Source organism: Clarias gariepinus, chromosome 7, assembly GCF_024256425.1.
Source record: "Clarias gariepinus isolate MV-2021 ecotype Netherlands chromosome 7, CGAR_prim_01v2, whole genome shotgun sequence".
Classification (NCBI taxonomy): Eukaryota; Metazoa; Chordata; class Actinopteri; order Siluriformes; family Clariidae; genus Clarias; species Clarias gariepinus.
The window spans coordinates 750,095-773,452 of NC_071106.1; the positions used below are offsets into that span (position 1 = coordinate 750,095).

The window sequence follows — 23,358 nt, forward strand, 5'->3', positions numbered from 1 at the left end:
TCCGCTACTACGTGCAGCTCTAAAGGAGCCGCGGCTCATTAATCCTGCAGAGAATGAACTGATGCCCGAGGCGTCGGTCTATAGTTATATAGCGCCACTCAGTGGTAAAAGCCAGAAAATGCACAAACCCAAGTTGAAGGGCACATGACCTAAAACCTGTGGCAAGTGTGTGCAGATTGGATGGTCTGCTGTAGCGACCACAGATAGTGAAACAGGTTTTTAGTCATATACAAATAAATAAACAGACATTGAACCTTACCTAACTTTAATGTACGATTCCTTTTGGCCTCAGCTATTTAAAAAACAAAACTAAAAGTGGCTCCCTTTTCTTCTTGGTTCTTTTCTTCATCATTAAGCATGATGGGAGATCACTTAAACGCCTGGGAAAGTAGGTGAATTTAGAGCTATGTTTAATCGTAAAGGAAGGGCATTTCCATACACACACACACACACGCACACACACACACACAACGTGATGAGAACTCACAGGATTGGGACTAAACAGCTGTGTCTCCATAAAAAAGGCTTCAGTTTGCTAGGGAGCAAAAAGATTGGACACGGCAGTGATGGAGAAAGGTCATGTGACCTGATGAGGCCAGACTGATCCTATTCCAGAGTGATGGGCGTGTCAGGGTGAGAAGGGAAGGACATGAAGCGATGCTCCCATCATGCATAGTGTCCACTGTGTGTATACTGTGTTGTGATCTGGGGTTGCTTCAGTGTGTGTGAGTTGGTTCAGCTTTTAGAGCCATCGGTTGGTTGGATTTGTTAAGCTTTGTGTAGAGTTTTGGGAATCTTACCGATGACGTGATCCCAAATCGGTCCATACACTGTGTTCAGGTTTTGTGTAGGAGTGTGTGTACGTGCAGGCTTTTGAAGCTGAAACTGAATCTGTGTTTGACATCTGCCCTTAAAGAATCATGTGATTGCACAGAAACTGAGAACCAATGAGCTGTGATCTAAATATATCTATGGAGGGAGCGGCGCTGGACAGGTTCAGTCTGCACTGACATGACCCCACGTCTCATTCCTTTCAAATATTCATTATAACAGAACATCAGAATCCTGAAAACTTATCAAACAACCAGAGACGAGTGTTGCTAGACATGGTAGTTCTTAATGTTAACAAATACAACACATGCATTTATGGTCCAATGTTGTGAATTTTGTTCCAGAGATGTGCGAGTTCCTTTACATTGAGTCTTTCATTCATGCTTGAACCACGTGACTTGCTGAAAGTGAGCCCAGTGAATATTTAAACCTGGCTCCAAGGTGTGTGTGTTTGTGTGTGTGTGTGTGTGTGTGTGTGTGTGTGGGTGGGTGGGTGTTAGAGATCAGATTCTTTCAGCAACACTTGAGTAAAGACAGCATGAGTGTGTGGTGAATGTGTTTATTTTTACACTGGAACACTGGAAATCTGGTTTATCACAGTGGTGTTTATCCTCACAGCTCCCCCTGCTGGATGAAGTGTAAAGTGTTTGGCTAAAATGTGGCGTGTTGCTGATGTGTGTGTACACAATACTAATAGAAGAATTAGTAAAACACTGATTAATCTTAATAAAGGAGGTGTGGCGTCTGATTTTTCCTGCTATTGAAGGTGTGTCTTCTAATCAGTTTGTGTGTGCGTGTGTGTGTGCGTGTGTGTGTGTGTTCAGAAGCGGACCTCCCCTGATATAATAGATTTGTAGTGTGTGTGTGTCAGGGGGATGTAGCTCTTGCTGCTCTCCTGCAGGAAGTAAATGGGCGGAGTCACTTTCTCAGGATCAAATCCTTCCTTCATCAGAGAAGTTTTCACCTGTTTAAACGTCCCGGTCAGGTCCAGACTCCTCTGTAACAACAACAACAACAGCTGTATATTTATCTGTAATAAACACACCATCAGTGGGTTATTTACAGTAAAGACCTGAAACTAATCAGTGTTCTGTAGTGATGAATAACAGTTAGCATGCTAGCTCACTACCGCGCAGCTTTACACACATCTGCACTCAGTTCTTCCGTAGGATTGACATTTTTATATTTTCAATAAAATCACAAAAATTTATTTACTGCATCTAAAGCAGTTATTATTAACGAAACTATCACAGATCAGGAGTTTGATATACTCTGTTTAACAGAAACCTGGATTAAACAGGACGAGTATGTAGCTCTAAATGAAGCTAGTCCTCCTGGATACAGCTACATACACCAGCCTCGGTTAACTGGTAGAGGAGGAGGCGTCGCAGTTATTCACAATGATAATCTGACTATTGTACAAAAACACGGACACAAATTTAATTCATTTGAAATTCTTTATAGTAACATAAGTGTATTTAACTATATTAAGTCAGCTCAGTCGATCCCGCTAATTGTCATTTACAGACCTCCAGGGCCGTACTCGGAATTTCTTAGTGAATTTGCAGATTTCCTTTCAAACCTAGTCGTTTCTGTAGACAAAGTGTTAATTGCTGGAGATTTTAATATTCATTTTGAGAATCCAGAAGACCCTCTGAGAACAGCATTTATGTCCAAACTGGACTCGGTAGGAGTAAATCAGTGTGTAGTAGGACCCACTCATAAAGCAGGTCACACTTTAGATTTAATAATATTATTCGGATTAAGTATAAGAAATTTATTTACAATTCCACTATCTGAAGTTATCTCAGATCACTATCTTGTCTCAATTCAAGTGTCACAGTAATAATGTACACACAGCGCCGCGCTACCGTATGAAACGTACATTCACATCAACTACCAAACAGAGTTTTATCAGTAATCTCCCAGAGTTCCCAACTTCGATTAAATCACCGTCTGACCCCACAGAACTCCACACGCTCCCTGGTATAATGACCACACTTGCACTTTTAAAACAGACCTCTAGGAAATTAGAACGCGTCAAACTAAATTGCTAGTATTCCAAATAGCATATAGCATAACTATAAAATGGTTTCAGTGCTGCCTGATAATTTTTTGTCTCCACTCAAGATTCAAGATTCAAGATTCAAATAACTTTATTAATCCCAGAGGGAAATTGCTTAAATTTATCTCTAATAGAAATTGCTTAAATTTATCTCTAATAGAAAATAATAAAAATAATCCTAGATTTTTATTTATTACCGTAGCTAAAGAAACTAGAAACAAGACCACTGCAGAAATCTCCACAACAACATTAATAGTGAGGACTTTATGAACTTAAATATTAGGCAAAAAATTCAGGCTTTAAAACCAGACAATTTAAGTGATACAGATGATAAACTAATCACATCACATCAGAACCTAGAATACTTTACTCCCCTTAAAAAGAGTAAACTAGTTTTACTCATCTCTTCTTCAAAATCGTCAACCTGTGTAATACCTGTACCGACACATTTTCTCAAGCAGATAGTTCCAGCAATAACAGAACCCCTGTTGAGAATAATTCACTTTTGACTCAGCAAGAAGTATGTTACCAAATCCTTTAAATTAGCAGTTATTAAACTGCTAATTAAGAAACATTGTAATGCTCGGCTTTGTTATTTAAGCTAGTTACACAACTACGGGGTCGTGAATCCAAATATGAACTAAAATAACTTACTTCCGGTGTTGCGCAAGCTTCGCGGAGCAAGTAAAGACATGCGACAAGAACGACAATTTCAAAACAAACCTAAAGTGTATTAAGTGAAACAAACAGACAAACAACCAAGGTCACCAAAAACTAATATTTACAAATTATATACCAAAAGTGTGTGTGTGTGTGTGTGTGTATGTATGATAGTCCAATGTCCGTATTATTGTAGTCTATGTGTAATGGTGGACGCGAGAGATGGCTCGGTCTCACAGGTATATGATGTTTAATCCGGGAGCACGAGAAAACGGAATGAGACGGGTATTGAGTGAGTCCTGGGAAAAGTAATCCTCTGGAAGCACAATCTCTCTCTCTCTCTCTCTCTCTCTCTTCAAAATCCAGCACGCTGTTTCATCTCCCCACCCCGAGTCCTTTGCCGGTTCCGCCTTTATGCCGAAATCTGTGACCTGATGCGTCATCAGGATTCCCTCGTGCCATACACGTGCATGTTCGCAAGAGCTTAACCCCGAAACCAAACACAGTCTTTTTGGAGACAAAATAACCAAATAGGGGTCGCTGATAAGGCCATTTTAATTGTGGCTGATTACAGGCTGATATCAAACCTCCCTTTTATCTCTAAGATTCTGGAAAAATATAGTAGCGGAGCAGCTATGCTCATATCTACATAGAAGTGGCATAAATGAACTGAATCAGTCAGGATTTAGGCCTCATTACAGCACAGAAACAACACTCGTTAAAGTAGTAAATTACATCCTAGTGGCCTCTGATCAGGGTTGTGTAACTATACTTGTATTACTCGACCTCAGTACAGTTTTTGACACTAGTCATAGTATTCTTTTTTACAGATTAGAAAATGTAGAAGGAATTAAGGGAACGGCCTTGTCGTGGCTCAGATCCTATTTGACTGATCTGTATCAGTTTGTAGATTTAAATGGTGATTATTCTGCATGTTCTCTAGTGGAGTTTGGCGTTCCGCAGGGTTTAGTTTTAGGTCCACTGCTTTTTTCCCTTTACATTCTTCCTCTACGAACATAATTGGTGAGTTGAGCAATGTGTGTAGGACATAAGACATTGAATGCTAATTAACTTCCTTCTGCTTAATCCTGATAAGACAAAAGTTCTAGTCATAGGTCCCCATGCAAACTGTAACTTTGGATGGCCTTTCTGTTCCATCAAATGTAACAGTGAAAGTGTGATATAGATTCCAGCCTTTCATTTGAAGCTCATGTAGATAATATTACCAGGATAGCATTCTTTCACCTCAGAAATATTGCCAAGATAAGAAATATATTGTCACAAAACGATGCAGAAAACCTTCTTTATGCTTTTATCACCTCTAGGTTAGACTATTGTTCCGCCTTACTGTCTGGTTGTTCAACTAGGTGCATAAACGAGAATAAGCTGGACTAGCTTTAGTTAGTCCAGAATGCAGCAGCAAAAGTCCTCACTAGAACCAGAAGATACAAGAACTTATCAATACTTATCCACACTGCATTTGCTGCCTGTGAAGTTTTGCATTGATTTTAAAATACTACTCTTGACCTATAAAGCATTAAATGGTCTCGCGCTGCAGTATCTGAGTGAACTGCTTGTGACTTACGATCCGCCACGCCTACTTCAATCAAAGGATGCAGGCTGCTTGTCAGTACCACGTATTATGAAAGCTACAACAGGGGGCAGAGCTTTTTCTTACAAGCCCCGAAATTATGGAATAGTCTTCCAATTAATGTTTAGGACTAGTCTAGTCTAAAAACCTATTTATTTAGCCAAGCATTTTTATAAATAGATTAGCCTTAGGTAAAGGAGCAGATCTGGGGGATTCATGGACGTAGAGTATTATGGTAAACTGATATGTTTAGATGCTGTCTTCCTCACTCTCATTGATCACTCAGGTTTGTTGATAGTGTAGCGATTAGTTGCTTTACATCTCAGGGAGCCCTCATGTCTGTGTCTCCTTCTGTATCTCTATTTTAGTTATGCTGTCATATTTAGTCCTGCCGGAGTCCCTGCTTGCACTCTGCACTAAATATACATTCACATTATACATTGTTTGACTGTGACCATACCTAACTGCCATCTCTACTTCTCTTCTGCTCTCTCCTCTTCTCTCTCTACTCCTCTCTTTCCCTCTCTCTCTTTTCCTCCACCTGTCTCTTTGTCATGCTATGCATGTTGCTCCTAAGCATCCAGTGATCCAGACCCCCTCTGTCCTCCGGACCTGTCTGACTCGTCCTGTCGTCCCGGTTTTGGTTGGAGATTTTGCCGTATGGATGCCCCGTGTGGTCTGCCTGGGATTCGTTTGGTGACTGGGGACGGTTTCACTTCTCCACGAAGACGGTCCTGTCCTCAGCTGATTTAGACAGCTGTTCTCTGAGGACTTGTGACTTGTGAGTCACTCAAGAGTTCAGGTCTGGAATTTCCCACAGTCTACCTGTGCCTCCTCCAATAACGGACTGGACCCAATTTTAACTCAAACACATCTCCAGTTATACTAAACTTCCAATCTCACACAGTATGACTGCAGATCAATCCCTGCTATCCGTTTTACCCAAATGAGAATGGGTCTGGTTCCTCTCAAGGTTTCGTCCTATTACCTTATCAGGGAGATTTTCCTTGCCACTGTTGCCGTCGTCCTCGGCTTGCTCATCAGGGTCAGTCTTATCATTTTGATTCATACACGTTTACATCTGATACAAACTTAAATAATTAGTTTACTTATGTAAAGTTCTTTTGCGACAATGTAAATTGTTAAAAGCGCTAAATAATTCATGAATAAAATTAAATGCAATTAAATTTATTGAGGGCATTAGCAACCTCTTTTAAGGGTACTAAATGTCTGTACAAAGTGGTTGTGTGAGTGTGTGTGTGTGTGTGTGTGTGTGTGTGTGTGCGAGTGTACCAGGATGCGTATGAAGCGGGGCCGAGCGTACACAGGCAGGAAGTTGGTGACGTGATCGAAAGCTTTGTTGCAGTCAAACTCTCGTTTTTCCTTTACTGTTAGTGCTGCCATGCCGACGCGACCCTCGTGACCTTTAATACACACACACACACACACACACACACAGTTTGCAGTAAAGCCGAATGTCTGAATATTAATGATGAGATGAAATAAGATTTTATTCTTGCTTTTTTTTTTTACCTGGAACTTTGACACCGTACACACACACTTCTTCAACAAAATCCAGCAGTGATATAACATCAGACACCTCAGTGGTGGCCACATTCTCTCCTTTCCATCTGCACCACAAACAATCACACACATCACACTCATCAAACACACACACACACACACACACACCTACCCAGGTTCCCTCTCTGATTTAGGTTCAGACGTCTGGTCATGTACTTGTTTCTTTTCTTCTAATGAACAGAACATTTCTTACAGCTCGGTTTGTTTGTTTTTCCTTTCTGTCTCACACACACACACACACACACCTAAAAGTGTCTCCGACCCGGTCTTGGAAGTAGATGAAGCCCTGGTGGTCGGTCCTCAACAGATCTCCAGTGTTCAGATAAACATCTCCGTCCTCAAACACGTTACGCAGCTTCTTCTTCTCCGTTTGTTCTGGATTTCCTGCGTATCCTTGAAATGGAGTGCGCTCAGTGATCTTACACACAAGGAGTCCTGTTTCACCTACACACACACACACACACACACACACACACACACACACAATGCACATCCTATTTTAATCAATGATCTATTAATTATGAATCACAAACTACGGCCTGTTTTACTTTCCCTCATTTATTCTCTATACTTTTTTTTGTTTCCTAAGGAACAGACATCTGACTCCTTGTAACTCCTAACTCTGCTCTCACTGTTTCTCTGACTGTAGTGTCTCCTTCTTTCCCCGATCTAATTTGTGTGAAACTTAAATTTTCCACAATCCTTATGATCCTTAAAGCACATTCTGTTACGATATTCTGTCTTTATTTTAAAGCTCATTACTGTTCATTACACAGTGTTGATTGACGAGTGTGTGGGTGTTGCGCCGACCTATTTTACTTTGCTTTCGTCTTTTAAGTTATCTTTCAGTAACTTTAAACCGGCTAATTCATCACCATTGAGTACATTAGCTATAATAGAGACCCTCTTGTTTCTATTGGTATACAATGTACTCACAATTCGAAGTTTTTAACTCCGGATCCTAACTGGCCGAGTGAGATCCTGAGGGAAAACAAAGGATGCAACGCGAAGCGGCGGCCCCAAGGGGAAACGAGCCAACGTCAGGAACAGGCTGAGAGCTCGTGCACACCGCACACCTCTGCCTAGCATCCTGCTCGCCAACGTCCAGTCACTGGAAAACAAACTCGATGACCTCAGGGCCAGGATAAAGTTCCAGAGAGACATCGGGACTGCAATCTTCTCTGCGTCACCGAGACATGGCTGAACCCTGCGGACCACGCCATCCAACCGGCCAAGTTCTTCTCAGTTCACCACATGGACAGGACACGAGACTCGGGGAAATTAAGGGGAGGCGGCGTGTGTTTAATGGTAAACAGCAGCTGGTGCAACAGCGCGAGTGTTGTTCCTCTTACATGCTACTGCACACCCAACCTGGAACTCTACTGTCCATTATGTGTCGTCCTTTTTATCTACCTCGAGAGTTCACATCAGTCATAATCAGCGCCGTTTATATTCCACCACAAGCATGCCAACATACAAACAAAGGCTGAAACAGAAAGTTCCGGTTCAAAGGGAGGTCGCGCGCTGATACAGTGGAGAAAAAAAATATCAGAACGTTTTTCAACCATAAGCCGTGGGTGGATAAAACCATCTGCAATGCTCTGAGATCTTGCACCGCTGCCTACAACACGGGACTTGCGTTGGGGGACATGGAACTGTACACGGATGCGTCATACAGCATCCGGAAGGCGGTGAAAGAGGCGAAGCAGCGCTATGGGAGAAAACTAGAGTCACAACTCCAGCAGAGTGACTCTAGGAGCCTGTGGCAGGGACCAAGGACAATAACAGACTATAAAGCACCAACATCCGATATGATGAACGCGGACGTGGCAGACGAGCTGAACACTTTCTATGCTCGCTTCGAGGCCACAGCTAAAGACGCTAGCAGCACTAGCAGCGCTAATGGCTGCAGACAGGAAGACACTGCCAGCACCGGAAGCACGTTTATCATCACCGAGCATGATGTGAGGAGAGCCTTCAAGAGAGTGAACAGCAGGAAAGCAGCAGGACCAGACGGCATCTCAGGTCGTATTCTTAGAGCCAGCGCAGACCAGCTAGCGCCTGTGTTCACTAAGATATTCAACATCTCTTTATCTCAGTCGGTGATCCCCACATGCTTTAAAGAGTCCATCATTGTTCCTGTCCCGAAGAAACCTCCTCCTGCTTTCCTCAGCGATTATCGCCTTGAAGCCCTCATCTCAGTAGTAATAAAGTGCTTTGAACGCCTGGTCAGAGACTTCATCATTTCTTCACTACCAGACACACTGGACCCACTACAGTTCGCATACCGCCCAAACCGTTCCACAGACGATGCAATCTCAAATCTCCTCTACACATCACTCACTCACCTGGACACTCAGAGGGGGGATTGTGTGAAAATGCTCTTCATCAACTACAGCTCTGCATTTAATACCATAATTCCCTCCACACTTACCACCAAGCTGGAGCGCCTGGGACTCAGCTTATCTTTGTGTCAGTGGATCTCCAACTTCCTAACTGGCAGACCACAGGCAATAAGGATGGGCGGACATGTCTTAGCCTCCCTCACTCTCAGCACTGGAGCCCCCCAGGGTTGTGTTCTGAGCCCCCTGCTGTACTCTTTATACACCCACGACTGCGTGGCCACTACCAACTTCACCACTGCCATCAAGTTTGCTGACGACACTGTCGTGGTGGGCCTTTTTACGAACAACGATGAGTCGGTCTACCTATTGGAAATCTGGAGAACTGGTGCCAGAGAAACAATTTCCTCCTGAACGTCAGCAAGACAAAGGAGCTGATTGTGGACTTTTGTACAAAGCAGGAGAGGAACTACCAGATCCCTGTCATTAACAGCAGCCCAGTGGAGAGAGTGGACAGCTTTCGATACCTCTGTGTTCACATCACGCGGGACCTGTCATGGTCCTGTCACATAAACACTGTGGTGAAAAAGGCCCGGCAGCGTCTCTACCACCTCAGACGCTTGAGAGACTTTAGACTGCCCTCTAAGGTGCTCAGGAATTTCTACTCCTGTACCATAGAGAGCATCCTGACGGGGAACATCACGACCTGGTTTGGAAACAGCACCACGCAGGACAGACGAGCTGTACAGAGGGTGGTGCGTTCAGCTGAACGAATCACCTGCACCAAGCTCCCTGACCTGCACTCGATCTACAGCAAGCAGTGCTGGACCAAGGCCAGGAAGATAGTGAAGGACCTCAGCTATCCCAACAATGGACTGTTCTCTCTGTTGCGGTCTGGAAAGCGATTCTGCTCCCTGAAGGCCAACACAGAGAGACTGAGGAGGAGATAAGGTCTCTCAACCACAACACAATACAGGACTAACATCATCTTTTTACATCCAACACTGATTGGGCATTCATGACTACTATGAATACATTCATGCACACTTTTGCACTATATATTCATATTTTTTATTTACGGACCACTGCACAAATCACTTTAATAACAAGTCACTTTAAGAAGTCACTTTTATGCATATTTGCACACCTCAGTCATTTCTACATTTCTGATTTGGACAAATTCCTATTCTATCTTATTATATATATTTTTTTTATTTTAGTTTGTACAGTATATTTCATTAGTTAATTAAATTTTCCACCATATTTCTTTATTACAGTATACTTGTACAGTATATTTTACTAGCTAATTTTATTTTCTACCAAATTTCTTTTATTACAATATATTTTACTTGTACAGTATATTTTATTAGTTGATTTTATCTTCTAACGTATTTCTTTTATTTATATTTATCTCTTATGTTTAAGCTTTTATTTTTTTAAGCTCACTGGCAGTTGTGTAAGCATTTCACTACATATCGTACTGTGTATGACTGTGTACGTGACAAATAAAATTTGAATTTGAATTTGAATAGGGTATTAGCAGACTCACCTGTAGGAACTGGGATACAGCGCCCCCTGCTGTCCCGGACTGGTCCCTGTGTCTCAGTGTCGTACCGAATCAGTGCATGAGGAAAAATTTTCTGCACAGAGTACAGCCAGACCAGCATTTAATCCAGATTTCTGACAATTAATTTAAATTAATGTCTGCCGGAATGTAGTTTATTATATAAATGTATTATATACTCTACTGTACTTCGAACAAAACACAGTATTGTTGCTGATTTTATTGTTTATGTGATACATATAATACAAAAAATGTGTGTGCTAAGAAGCTACTTCTGAAGTTTATGCTGCATGGTAATGACCAATCTCGCTTCTCTACAAATTTCAAGTTCAGCCGTTTTGGATAGATGGTTGGCTACCGACCCACAGAGGACCATCCTCTAAAGGCTTCTACCCCTAGTCTCGGTCAATCTAGAAGCAGCTCGACGAAAACATCTCATAGCGGTACCAGCTCTCATTCCAGGACCAGTAGGTGTTCTATTTCCTCCACTGGCATTTATCTTTCACCTGAACTCTCTAGTGTCCAGACTGCTGTTTTGAAAGAGAAGATTAAGCAGAGACAGTTTGACAGTCTCCAGCAGTAGGTACAGGAGGACTCACTCGCTGACATGGAATATCAGCACCTGCAGACACCAGCAAAGGAAGCTCAGCATAATCAGGAGGAGGCTCTTGCAGCTAAGCAGCTAGAGAGACAGCGGAAGCTGCAACAAACAGAGACTGAACTCGAGGTAGCCAGTCTTGTATCTTCAATGCTCAATAAAGACTCTAGGTTAGCCACTCCTGTACGTTCAGGCTCACCAGACAGCACTTTGCCACCACCTCAACCTAATGAGATTAATCCAGCCATGAGTCCACAGTCTCCCTCTTTGTCCCATCCTCTTCCTCAGTCACCAGCAGTAACATCATCCATACAGCCTTCAGCAGCTGAACAGAGAATGCTTAATGACATCTCACACCTGTCACTTGGACCATTGGCGCTAACATTACCCACCACTGAATCAACAGTGTTACCTTCACAAGCAGTTTCATCACCAGTCTTTAAAGTATCTTAGACTGCCCCCATAACTATGCCATTAAGCACAGTGATGTCAGCCTTGCATGTGACATCTCAGCCTGTCTCGGCAGCCACAGTTATGTCCACTACTGCACATTCCACGAGTATGAGAGTGCTGTCTGTACCACAGCAGCCTACTACTGTCAAACGATCAATGCGTACAAGTCCATATGTGATACAGCAGTCATTCATCCCCCCAGCGAGCGCCCATGCACATTACCAACCTCCAGTTACCAGCCAGCAGGCCTCAGCTATGCCACCTAATGCTAGCTTTTCTCAGCCACCTTCATTCATGCATCTCCCCCACACCTATTCGGCCTCCTCAGGTACAGAGCTACTGTTTGCCTTAGCTTATGGTATCCCACAACCTAAGCTACCAGTGTTTGAGAGTGGTAATGAGAGTAACTTCGCCTTGTTAAAATGGCATTGGATAATTTGGTAAGTAATCACAACTATCTTAGTGAGCAGTATTAATACCATGTCCTGTTAAGCCTTTTGAAGCTTTCCAGTGCACAGCAGCTGGCTAAAGCTTATATGTTTTATCCACATCCATACTGAGCTGTGCTACAGGCACTTCAGGAGTAAGTACGGCCAGCAAAGACAACTTGTGCAGTCCGAGCTGGGTGCCATCATCAATAGCCCACCACTTAGACTGGGTGATGCTAATGCTTTTGACATCTATGCCTTATCAGTACAATCATGTTGAGACCTCTTGAACGTCAAAATGGTTATGACCTTATGTGTGGCCCTCATGTGGATAGTTGTCCCACCATGTTGCCCCCTGCCTATAGTGACAGCTTTGTCAAATACTGTCTGAGCAAGGGTATACTCCAAACAGGCACTGACAGATCCTATACACTCCCTGATCTGGCCACCTGGTTAGAGATTAAGTCTCAGGCGAAACACATTTCCAGTACGAGCTGTACCCGAGCTGCAGCCTTGTATCCAAGTGACTTCTCCAAGTCCCAAGGTAAACCCGCAAACATATAGAAGATAGGTCATATGAGGTAACATGAAGGGGATCTACATCTGCCCCACGTAGACTCTCTACTGGTGTCCCGCAGGGCTCATTACTTGGTTCTCTTCTGTTCTTCCTCTATACCCGGTCTCTTGGTAAGGTCATATCATCGCATGGATTTTCATACCATTGTTATGCAGATGACACCCAACTTGTTCTCAGGTTTCCACCCGGATCTCAGCATGTTTGACAGACATCTCATTCTAAATGGCTGCTCATCAGCTGAAGCTCAATCTCAGTAAAACCGAACTGTTGTTTATCCCTTGTGACTCATCCCCAGGTGTTCATGGATGTATGGCACAGGGTGGCCTTTTATTGTGGGCAGTATAAGGTACACCTGTGCACTACTCATGATGTCAGATCAGCATCTTGATGTGGCACACCTGTAAGGTGGGATGGATTATCTCAGCAAAGCAGAAGTGCTCACTATCACACATTTAGACTGATTTGTGAACAATGTTTGAGAGAAATGGTAATATTGTGTATCTGGAATGAATTTTAGATCTTTAAGTCCATCTCATGAAAAATCGGAGCAGAAACAAAGGTGTTGCGTTTATATTTTTGTTGAGTGTATATATATTTACACACACACATATATATATATATTTTTTTTTTTTTTGATTAATCACTTGGATTAATCATTTATTCTGACAGCACTAATGTTTATTGTAGACAACCATACAAGGGTAATTGTTACTAAGTTTGCCCTGGGTACACTAATTTCCTACTTCAACTTCTAAAGAAGTCTTTTTAAACCCTAGTATCTATACAGTACTTCTACTCAAGTAATGAATGTGAATACTTTTGACACCACTGCTAACATGGGTTGTCCCTCTGATGAACTCATTCTTGATTCTATCTATCCTTGTCACTCCCAAGGAGAGCCTCAACATCTTCAGCTCTGCTACCTTCAACTCTGCCTCCTGTCTTTTCTTCAGTGCCACTGTCTCTAAGCCGTAGAGCATCGCAGGTCTCACCACTGTCCTGAACACCTTTCTTTTCATTTTTACCTTTGCTCTTTTATCACATAATACACCTGACACTTTTTTCCACCCATTTCAACCTGCCTGTACACACCTCTTCACCGCCTTTCCACACTCTTCATTGCTCTGGACTGTTGACCCTAAGTGCTTAAAGTCCTGCACCTTCTTTACCTCTGCTCCCTGAAGCCTCACCGTTTCTCTTGGGTTCCTCTCATTCACACACATGTATTCCGTCTTGCTGCGGCTAACCGTCTTACAGCTCTCATACATGTCCTGCACCACTCTTACATATTTCTCTGCCACACTCTAACATACTCCTCATACAACACCACAGCTCCTCTCGGCACCCAGAATTGTCTTCAACCGCTCCTTCCAATACCGGACAGTCTTTGAATGATCATCTGCTACCCGGGCAGAGTTTGGGACCATCCCTATTTAGTATCCTCCTGAGACTCCACAGCACATAGTTGCTATCAGTGGGGACATCAAAGGTATGTTTCACCAGGTCTGCTTGCTGCCTGGGGCAAATCTGTGCTGCATTTCCATTGGAGAGACATGTGCAGAGAAGCAGAACCTGAGATATATTTTACATTTACATTTAGGCATTTGGCAGACACTCTTATCCAGAGCGACTTACAGTACATTTTTTATCTTATTACACATCTGAGCAGTTCAGGGTTAAGGGCCTCGCTCAAGGGCCCAACAGTGGCAACTTGGTGGTTGTGGCGTTTGAACCTGGGATCTTCCGAACCGTAGTCTAATGCCTTAACCACTGAGCTACCCCTGGCCCCCAATCTTGGTATGAGTGGCAGGTGCTTCTGTTTGGCACAACGTGCAGTCCCTGTTGTGCTATCCATGCTCTCCAATACCACGTTCAAGAGTACAAAAATGGTAAGGCAGTATTATTTGATATTGTGGAACATTCGTTTTATGTTGCCAACTGCCTATATAGGGTATCAACAGCTAATGAGGCTAAAGTGATAGAAGATGGGTTTTGCAAGAAGTGGGCACTGGTGGGCACAAAGCAGTACTGATCACTCAATAGAGCTTACATTTGAGAGAAATTTGGCTTACCTGGGTAGGAGAACTTTCAACTCTTACTAAGCTACAGTTCCCTCGGGCATATAGCCCAGCCTCTGCTGACAACCCAGGGGCCATATGAGAGCTTCATGTCTTCAGTGATGTGTCGAAAAGGGCCCATGGTTCAGTGGCATACCTACGTACCACAGATGAGCAAGGACAGGTTCATATTACCTTTGTCTTGGCCAGGTCTAAAGTAACACCTCGCAAATGCCTGTCTGTGCCTCGCTTGGAGTTGTGTGCTGCCCTTACTGGTGCTCAATTGGGAAAGGTCACCCAAACTGAGTTGACCATACCTATCCGCAAGGTCACTTTCTGATCTGACTCTACCACAGTCTTGTACTGGTTAACATCTGAATCTTGCCGCTACAAAATGTTTGGAGGAACAGGGCCAGAGGTAGCTTAGTGGTTAAGGCATTGGATTACGGTTCGGAAGATCCCAGGTTCAAACCCCACAACCACCAAGTTGCCACTGTTGGGCCCTTGAGCAAGGCCCTTAACCCTCAACTGCTCAGATGTAAAATGAGGCGTTTGCCAAATGCCTAAATGTAAGTGTAACACGCATGGCAGAAATACAGACTTTAACTGAGATAGCTGGATGGAGGTATGTTGAGTCGTATTACAACCCTGCTAACACAGTGACACATGTGCACTGAGACCGAGCATGGTAGATAATAATCCCACAGCGAGTGAGAGGTTCTGATTGCGTGATGTTCAGCAGACAAAGCACATGCATACTACTCGTATATCAAGAACTCACTGGTGCTTGTGCAGATTTAGTCTCATACTCACCCTGTAGAAGAAGTTTTGCTTGCCCACAGCTCCCATTTTCTCTGCATAGTTTATGAAACTCATGTTCCCATCAGATGCAGCGTAGAACTCTTTAATGTGTTTTACATCAAACCTTCTCTGAAATTCTTGCCAGACATCAGCACGAAGTCCGTTTCCAATGGCCATTCGCACCATGTGCTGCCGGTCTGTCTCGCTCTAAGAAAACGAATACAACATCACAGAGTGCAACATGTCTGTCATAGAACTACACACATGCAACACTAAAAAAGAAATAATTATATCATAAGTCAAACTCCAATGGTTTAACATAATCAAAGTTGTTAAGGGTCTGTAAGGTTGTGATGGGTTCAAGTGCAGGGGAGAAATTGGAAGAACTCCTTGCAGTTTATTATGATGTATACTAGTTAATGTAAAGCTTGAAACGGTTAGCTTACCTAACAGTTATCTCTCCTTCTCTTCCGCTCTCTTCTCCTCTCTCCCTCTTTAACTCTTCCTGTCTCTCTGTCCTGCTATTGAGCTACCAGTGATCCAGACCCCCTCTGCCCTCTGGACCTGTCTGACTTGTTCTGGTGTCCTCTGTCACACCTGGCCCACCTCAGCCTTGGGGAAAAAGATCTGGCTTGCTGGATTACTGAGCCGCCGCTTTGTCTTCCCCTAGTGTGTACTTGTGTCACTACATATCTTTATCACGAAATCAAGTTCACCTGTGTCTACCTCATGTGTCTCCCTATTTATTCCGGTGGGGGGGGGTGGTTTCACATAGGATCCGTGATTGTCCATTGAGGGAAGTTACCTCACACACCACCATGCACACATCACGCCTTTTGTGTACAGGCTAAATTGTCATTTAATAATTGCACTGTGTCTGTTTTTCCCCTTATAGATTCCGGGTCAGCTGGAAACTTCATTTCTTCTTCTGTCCTTTCCTCGCTACAAGCTCCAGTGTCAAAGCTTCCATACCCAATCACGATTAAAGCTCTGGATGGCAAAAAATTAAAACAATCGCCTCTTGAACTCTTATCCATGCCCCTACGATTAACTTTCACCGAGCACACCAAGGAACTTAAATTTTTTGTGATTCCTCGGCTGAATTAGTCCGTCGTGCTGGGTATCCCTTGGCTCAGCTCACACAATCCCAATTTTGATTGTGCAAAATCTCACATCACTTCCTGGGCACCTCCATGCACTCAATTCTGTATACCATCGACTTTGAAGGTCCAAACCACCTCAATTGAAATCCCACACGACCTGAAAGAAGTTTCGACCTGTGTGCCATCTGAGTATACCAGTTTCAAAGACGTGTTTAGTATTAGGGCAGCAGCACGACTTCCCCCTCACCGTCCGTGGGACTGCGCGATAGAGCTCCTGCCGGGGTAAACACCACGTGCTTGCGCATTTATCCATTGTCCCTGGCAGAAGCCCGGGCCATGGAAATATACGTGAGTGAGGCTCTCCGGCAGGGTCTCATCAGCTGGTCGTCTCCCGCTTATTGAAAAAAAAAGGCCGGGGCTTACGGCCGTGTATTGATTACCGTGGGCTCAATACAGTTACAGTGAAATATAAGCACCCACTGCCCCTGGTACCGGCCGCTATCAACCAACTCCGCGGCGCTTCCATCTTTACCAAACTCGATCTCCGCAGCGCTTATAATCTCGTTCGTGTTCGTAAGGGTGATGAATGGAAGACAGCGTTTAGCACTACATCAGGTCATTACCAATACAACGTAATGGCTTATGGATTGGTAAACGCACCTGCTGTGTTTCAGGGGTTCATGAATGGCGTGTACCGGCATATGTTGAACCGTTTCGTTATAGTCTACTTGAATGATATCCTGGTTTACTCATGGTCTTATGCCGAGCACATCCGTCATGTAACCGCCGTCCTTCTTCAGCTACGCGAACATGGGCTTGGAGCTTGTGGCTGCTGCACTGTAGTGGTGTCACTATGCTTATGATTTACACATGGTAAGTAGATTTACGCACATCACTTCAGTAACTCACTAACATGCATCCAATGTACTTGGCTGCTAACTAAGTATTTGACCTGCCAGATCACAAATATGCTAAGTATCTGATTTGTATCTCATTATCTCTCATAAGTTTAGTTGTGTGTGTTATTTTGTGTAACCTTGGGTGTGGTACAGAGGTAGCGCAGGATCTCTCCAATATACATGAACACCGTCACGTTGTGCTTCCTGCAGTCATTCCAGAACTGAGATAGTGAGAACTTCCTCTTCAACACTACTGTGATTCCTGTACACACACACACACACACACACACACATACGGTCAGGCAATCCTTGAAGTGAAAATGTATAGAACATTTCGGAAACATTCACAATATATTAAAGAGGTATTTGAGGTGTTTCTTGAGTCTTACCCCTCTCTATTGCCCCACCCAGACCAATGGTGAATCCTGCAGCATGGTAAAGGGGGAGGGCTATGTAGATGACATCATCATGCTTGACGCCTAACAATGACTGGTAGAAAGTGCCACCAAACATTCGGTCATGACTGACAATACCTGCTTTGGGCAGACCTACGCACATAGACACACACACAAATATACAGGTGTAGTTTAGAGGTTGCTGTTTGTGGCTATGAGTACCAGTGTGTTGTTGTGTACCTGTAGTTCCAGATGTGTAGATGTACACGGCAGGGTTTCTCATAGTGATTTTAGCTCTCAGCATGAGACTCACAGGACCATCGTCACTGTCATCCATCTTATCTTTCAGAGACTGAATTCCATCCATGTCACAATTATCGCACAACAGGTGGACAGACACACCATGTTCACGCAACTCTGGTAGCACCTCACACACTGCATCATGATACTCTGAAATAAAACGCAAACCTCAATCATTCTAATCAACAACATTTTTATTCATTTCAAACAGAAATATAATGAACCATGTAGTGTGTGTTTCAAGGCACACTTGTAAACACTTGTACACTTGTATTTATTAGCCCCATAGTATGGATCAAAGAACAGTAATCAACGTTAAGCTTATTTTCTTGTCCAGTAATGCCGAAAAGAGCAAACATGGGGTGTTGTGCAAGACTGCAATTTAGTATGTAAGAGAATTTTAGAATTTTTGAAAATTAGTGTATGTTCAATGCATATGAATTCTCTCCGCTTTTACATTTATCACAGCAAGTATCGATATCTGGGTAGAGGTAACTTTGGAGAAATGAGCCCTGTGTACATCCTTAAACTGTAATAAAGAATGACAGGTGCATAAGGAGGTTGAGTTGACCAGTCTAAGAATTGAGTTCCATGTATCATCTGATGAGTCTGTCCAAGTGATGTAGCGATAGACAGGGCTCCCACAAAGAAAGCAATCAATTGACAACATTCCAGAGTCCCCCTCACGGCCTAGATGTCGGCATCCCAATAATTCTATCTGATCCATGATCATCAAGAAACGTCTGTGAAACAAAGCTGCAGAAAACCTCACAAGGCATGAGACCAGATGCTTTGAAGTAAACCCCAAAATCAAGGTGTCAGGATGGATGAGCAGTCTAAGGCGCCGGACTAAAGATTAACAGCTTCACCCTGAGTGGGGGAGGAACCACCAAGTCACACCTGGACACTTTCTTGACCTTCAGAGCACATGGCTTTTAATGCGCAACGAGGCATACGTGGACACTATTTTAAACTTTATATCTTTAAAGTGTGCCAGTAGGGCAAAACGCATATACAGTACAGATATTTACTCAGTATGTTTTATTCCTGTGTGTATGTTTGATTATTCTGCATAACTTAAAAGGTGTAATCAGCATTTACAAACCCCTTTTATTAGATAAAGGAAGAAATGAGTGGGTAAGATATGTAATGTTTGATATCAATCTAAAGCTGGCTTTATTCAAAGAACGTTGGTGAACACAGGAAATTGTTAGAATAAACCGAGCTCATGCAAAATTACTTCATAAAAGGTATTAAAAACTCCAACCGGATTGGTCCCACCTGACAGCCGAAACACCGGGCTAAGGTATGCACAAAAGGGGGAACCACGTGAGGCGTGGCTAAGCCCCACAACCACATCGGATGTTGGACCAATCACCCGTGGGACGGACTCACCCCGAAGGGTTAGGGTTAGGGTTAACCCTGTCTTATTTGCAAGTATTTGAAAAAGTTTTTGACATTTCCACCCAAGCAGGTTGGTTATGGAAATTTGCAAAACAGGTAACCCATTGAATGCATTACAAAGTAGAAAGGTAGAAAGTAAATTACCCTGCTGAAAAAGCAGGCATTAAGTATATCTAGAAAAGATGAGTACTGAGCCTTGTGGGACTCCAGTGGTAAAATCATGCAGAAAGTAAATTCAGACAAAATTAAGGTTTAGGAAAATGAGTCTGCAGTGTGGAACAGATTAGAATAAGGATCTATGTTTTTTACAGTGCACATCAGTACCAGCTGTGAAGAACAATCAGGATTTAGGCCACATTGGGGTTGCATTGATCAAATATTTACCACCCGACAACTAATGAAAGAAAGAGTCAGATGCAGGAGCGGACTGTCATTGTCCTCATTAATTTTAAATCTGCTTTTAAGTGTGTGCACCAACCCGTCCCTTTAGAGAGCATTAGATGTCGAACACGTGCTAGCGAAGATGATCAGGCTTCTCCAAGCTCAATACAATAGCTCAACATGCAGAGTATGCATCCGGAATGAGCTCTCTGAGGGCTTCTCCATCAAAACTGGAGTTCACCAGGGTGATGTTGTGTCACCCCTGCTCTTCAACATCGTGATTGATGCCATCAGGAGAAAAGCATTCAAGGGTAATCATGGAGTCCAGTACGACCAGAATGATTTTCTTACAGACACTTTGAGCACTGATGCTCATGCTACTGTCACCCTATTCCGCATAGCCACCATTGCCAAGTCTAATGACTAAAGATCAATGCAAATAAGACCAAAGTTATGACCACAGATGCATCCCAGGCAAAGGGCTACTTTAACGAGGTCCAAATCGGGCAGGTCCAAAAATCTAAATACTTGGGATTGCTTGTGTAGGAGAAAGTATCAACCACAGCAATCCACAACAGAATCTGTCAGGCAATGGCAGCATTTGTGTCAATGAAAAACACAGTTCTAAAAAAAAACAATATTACAACCAAAACCAAAGTTCACCAGACCTTAATACTACCAGTTCTTTTGTATGGGTCGAAAATGTGGACTCAAACAAGCAGCACCAAAGATAACATAGATCAAACAAAATGAAAAAGATCTGCGGAGCCAATGACTGATCATTAATGAGGCCAAGTGCAAGGCTGCAGAGTGGAAGAGGATGGTAGATGATGTTTGGAATCTACCGGCAACCACAGCGTCGTATTGGCTAGAGGACAACCCAATTTAAAAACCAATGGCTAGAGATCTAAGAAGAAAGAAGAAGCATGTCAGTAAAACTGAGAAGAGGAAAGAGTGAAGACCAGGATGTAACCACGTCCTCCTCAATTTCTCCTCCCAGTCCTGCCCTCTTGTCAGGATGAAAGTTTTTTTGGAACTATGAAAAAATATATAGATTCAAACGAAAGGTAGAGCTGTAGTTTTATAAGGACCCATCAGATACATCTACCTTTCTGTTCAACTAAGTGGTCAAACTCAAGATGGTCAAATAAAAACCTGGAATATGTGTAGTTATGGGAATCCATTAGCAAGAGGGACACTGCAATGCAAGAAGCTCTTATCTATTTTGTAATTATTTAAATCAGTGTACAGTAGCAGTCCTGAAGTCACAAAAGTAACTCCAATAATAATTTCATTACTAGAATGGTGTTTGGGACAGGCTAATAAGTGCAGCTAGAAAAAACAAGTTCATACATTTGCACTTTTGCAGGTGGTGAGATAATAAACCAATAATTGGCTAAAATGTAAACTAACTAAAGTTAAAGTGAAAACTAAAGTTAAACTATAAACTAACTATAACTAAACAGTAACAATTGTCTTTAGGGCATTTGCCAAATGCTCTTAGCCAGAGTGACATATAAATTCTTTGAAGTTTCCATCAATTAATATACACTGGTTCACTTGGTTACTGGCTAGAAGTACTGGCACTGTTGGGTGGTGGGGGTCCAGTGGTCTTACCCAAAACGCTCTAAGTACATGTTTAAATTTATCTAAATTCATACGGAGGACAAAGGGATGCGTTCATATGTACTGAATTATGGATAATCTATTTTTCACACACAGAGAATAGAAAACCTTCATCATGATGTCTTGTTTAAAATGTAACATTTTTTATAGGAACACTAAACACACATCAAATTTAATATCACTTAAAATCAGGTGTATTACCTGCCCCTGCGATCAGCACTTTTGTCTTACAACACATGAAGCAGCGCATTAGAGATTTGCCCCGAATGTTGGTGTTGAGAAGCGACACAGAACATCCGATCTTCATCAGTCCAAGCCAGAGGAAGATGAAGTTTGGTTCATTGCCCACAAGCAGCGCGGCCGTATCTCCCTCTCTCAGGTGCGTGTGTTTAAGCAGTGTGTGTGCTGCCCTGTTGCTCCAGCGGTCCACCTGCAGGTACGTGTAGACATCATCCTCAAAAATTATGAAGGGTTTATGTGGATGTCTGGACACATCTTCCAGAAAGCAGTCGAGCACAGTGTATAATGGAAATCTCTTTCGTAGCTTTTGTATCTTTGATTTTGTCCTGAGTAATTTCATTAAGAACGCACAGTCATGCAGGAAATATGGAAACTTCATAAAAAACAACATAAACATCACGCTCAGAATAGCAAGTCCAGCGTACAAGTTCTCCATCTTTGACAGTTTGCCTTGAAGTCAGCAAGATTTCAGGGTTGTTCAGGGATTTGTAGGGCAGAGTCTATCACTCTTAATGATTTACCTTGTTTTTGTGTTTGTGTGGTTGGTTGCGGGGGAGGGGGGGGGGGTTATGGGGGCGGAGTATTGACGACATTGTGGCTCAGTTGTAAGTTTCTGCCCTGCCATGCAAACGGCCAAGGTTCAATTCCTGCCCATAACTCAGCCACTACATGCAGTGCCGACCAAGCAAACAAATATAACGGGAAGGTTGCATTAGAAAGGGCATCTGGCTTAAAACCTGTGCCAAGTTGTGTGCAGATCTGATGGTCTGCTGTAGTGACCCCAAATGGTGAAACAGGTTTTTAGTCATATATAAATGAATAAATAAATAAATAAATAAATAGACATTTAACCTCACGTAACCTTAATGTATGATTTATTTTGGCCCCAGCTGATTAAAAAACAAAACTGAAAGTGGCTCCCTTTTCTTCTTGGTCCTTGGTAACATTCTTAAAACAAAATGCAAAAAACTAAAAAAAAAATTTTTTTTTACTCACTTTATTTGGCTTTCCACTGACACAAGCAAGTTTTAATATGATCATACGATGCGGCTTGGTTCATTTTCTCATATGCCGGGAAAAAATTCTTGTAAAATTTCAGTTTCTGAGTCGAAAATTCTTGAGGCAGGGTATTTGTATGACGAGGTACCGCTGGATGTGCACTCTTCAGACTACAAACTCCATGTGTACTAATTTAAACCAAGTGCTTGTTTTATTGGGTGTGGCCATGAACTCAGTAACCCATGTCATTTTAAAGATTGTGTATAATTCATATTTCTGCATTTTAAACTTTTGTTTTTGGTGTAATAAGATAAAAAGCGAGGGCTTCCTGAAGTGTCTTTATACTAAAGGAAAAGCACAACGTATAATTGGGTCTTTACCACAATGTTAGCTCAAAAGGGAGTCACATAATTGTCTGATATTAACCAAAGACAACTATTAAGGAGATAAAGCTGAAATG

At 42.7% G+C, this 23,358-nt stretch overlaps 1 protein-coding gene across 1 annotated transcript; it reads right to left on the bottom strand.

Moving 5' to 3' along the window:
• Positions 1-351: 351 nt before the first annotated feature.
• LOC128527511 (long-chain fatty acid transport protein 2-like) lies at positions 352-22,344 on the bottom strand. Its single transcript, XM_053499934.1, has 10 exons — positions 21,861-22,344; positions 18,189-18,398; positions 17,943-18,101; positions 17,691-17,815; positions 15,564-15,758; positions 10,623-10,713; positions 6,977-7,175; positions 6,681-6,778; positions 6,441-6,571; positions 352-1,828 (listed from the first exon to the last, which is right to left on the bottom strand). Exons 1-10 carry the CDS (start codon positions 22,333-22,335, stop codon positions 1,652-1,654), a joined length of 1,860 nt encoding a protein of 619 aa, XP_053355909.1. The 5' UTR covers positions 22,336-22,344; the 3' UTR covers positions 352-1,651.
• Positions 22,345-23,358: the final 1,014 nt, after the last annotated feature.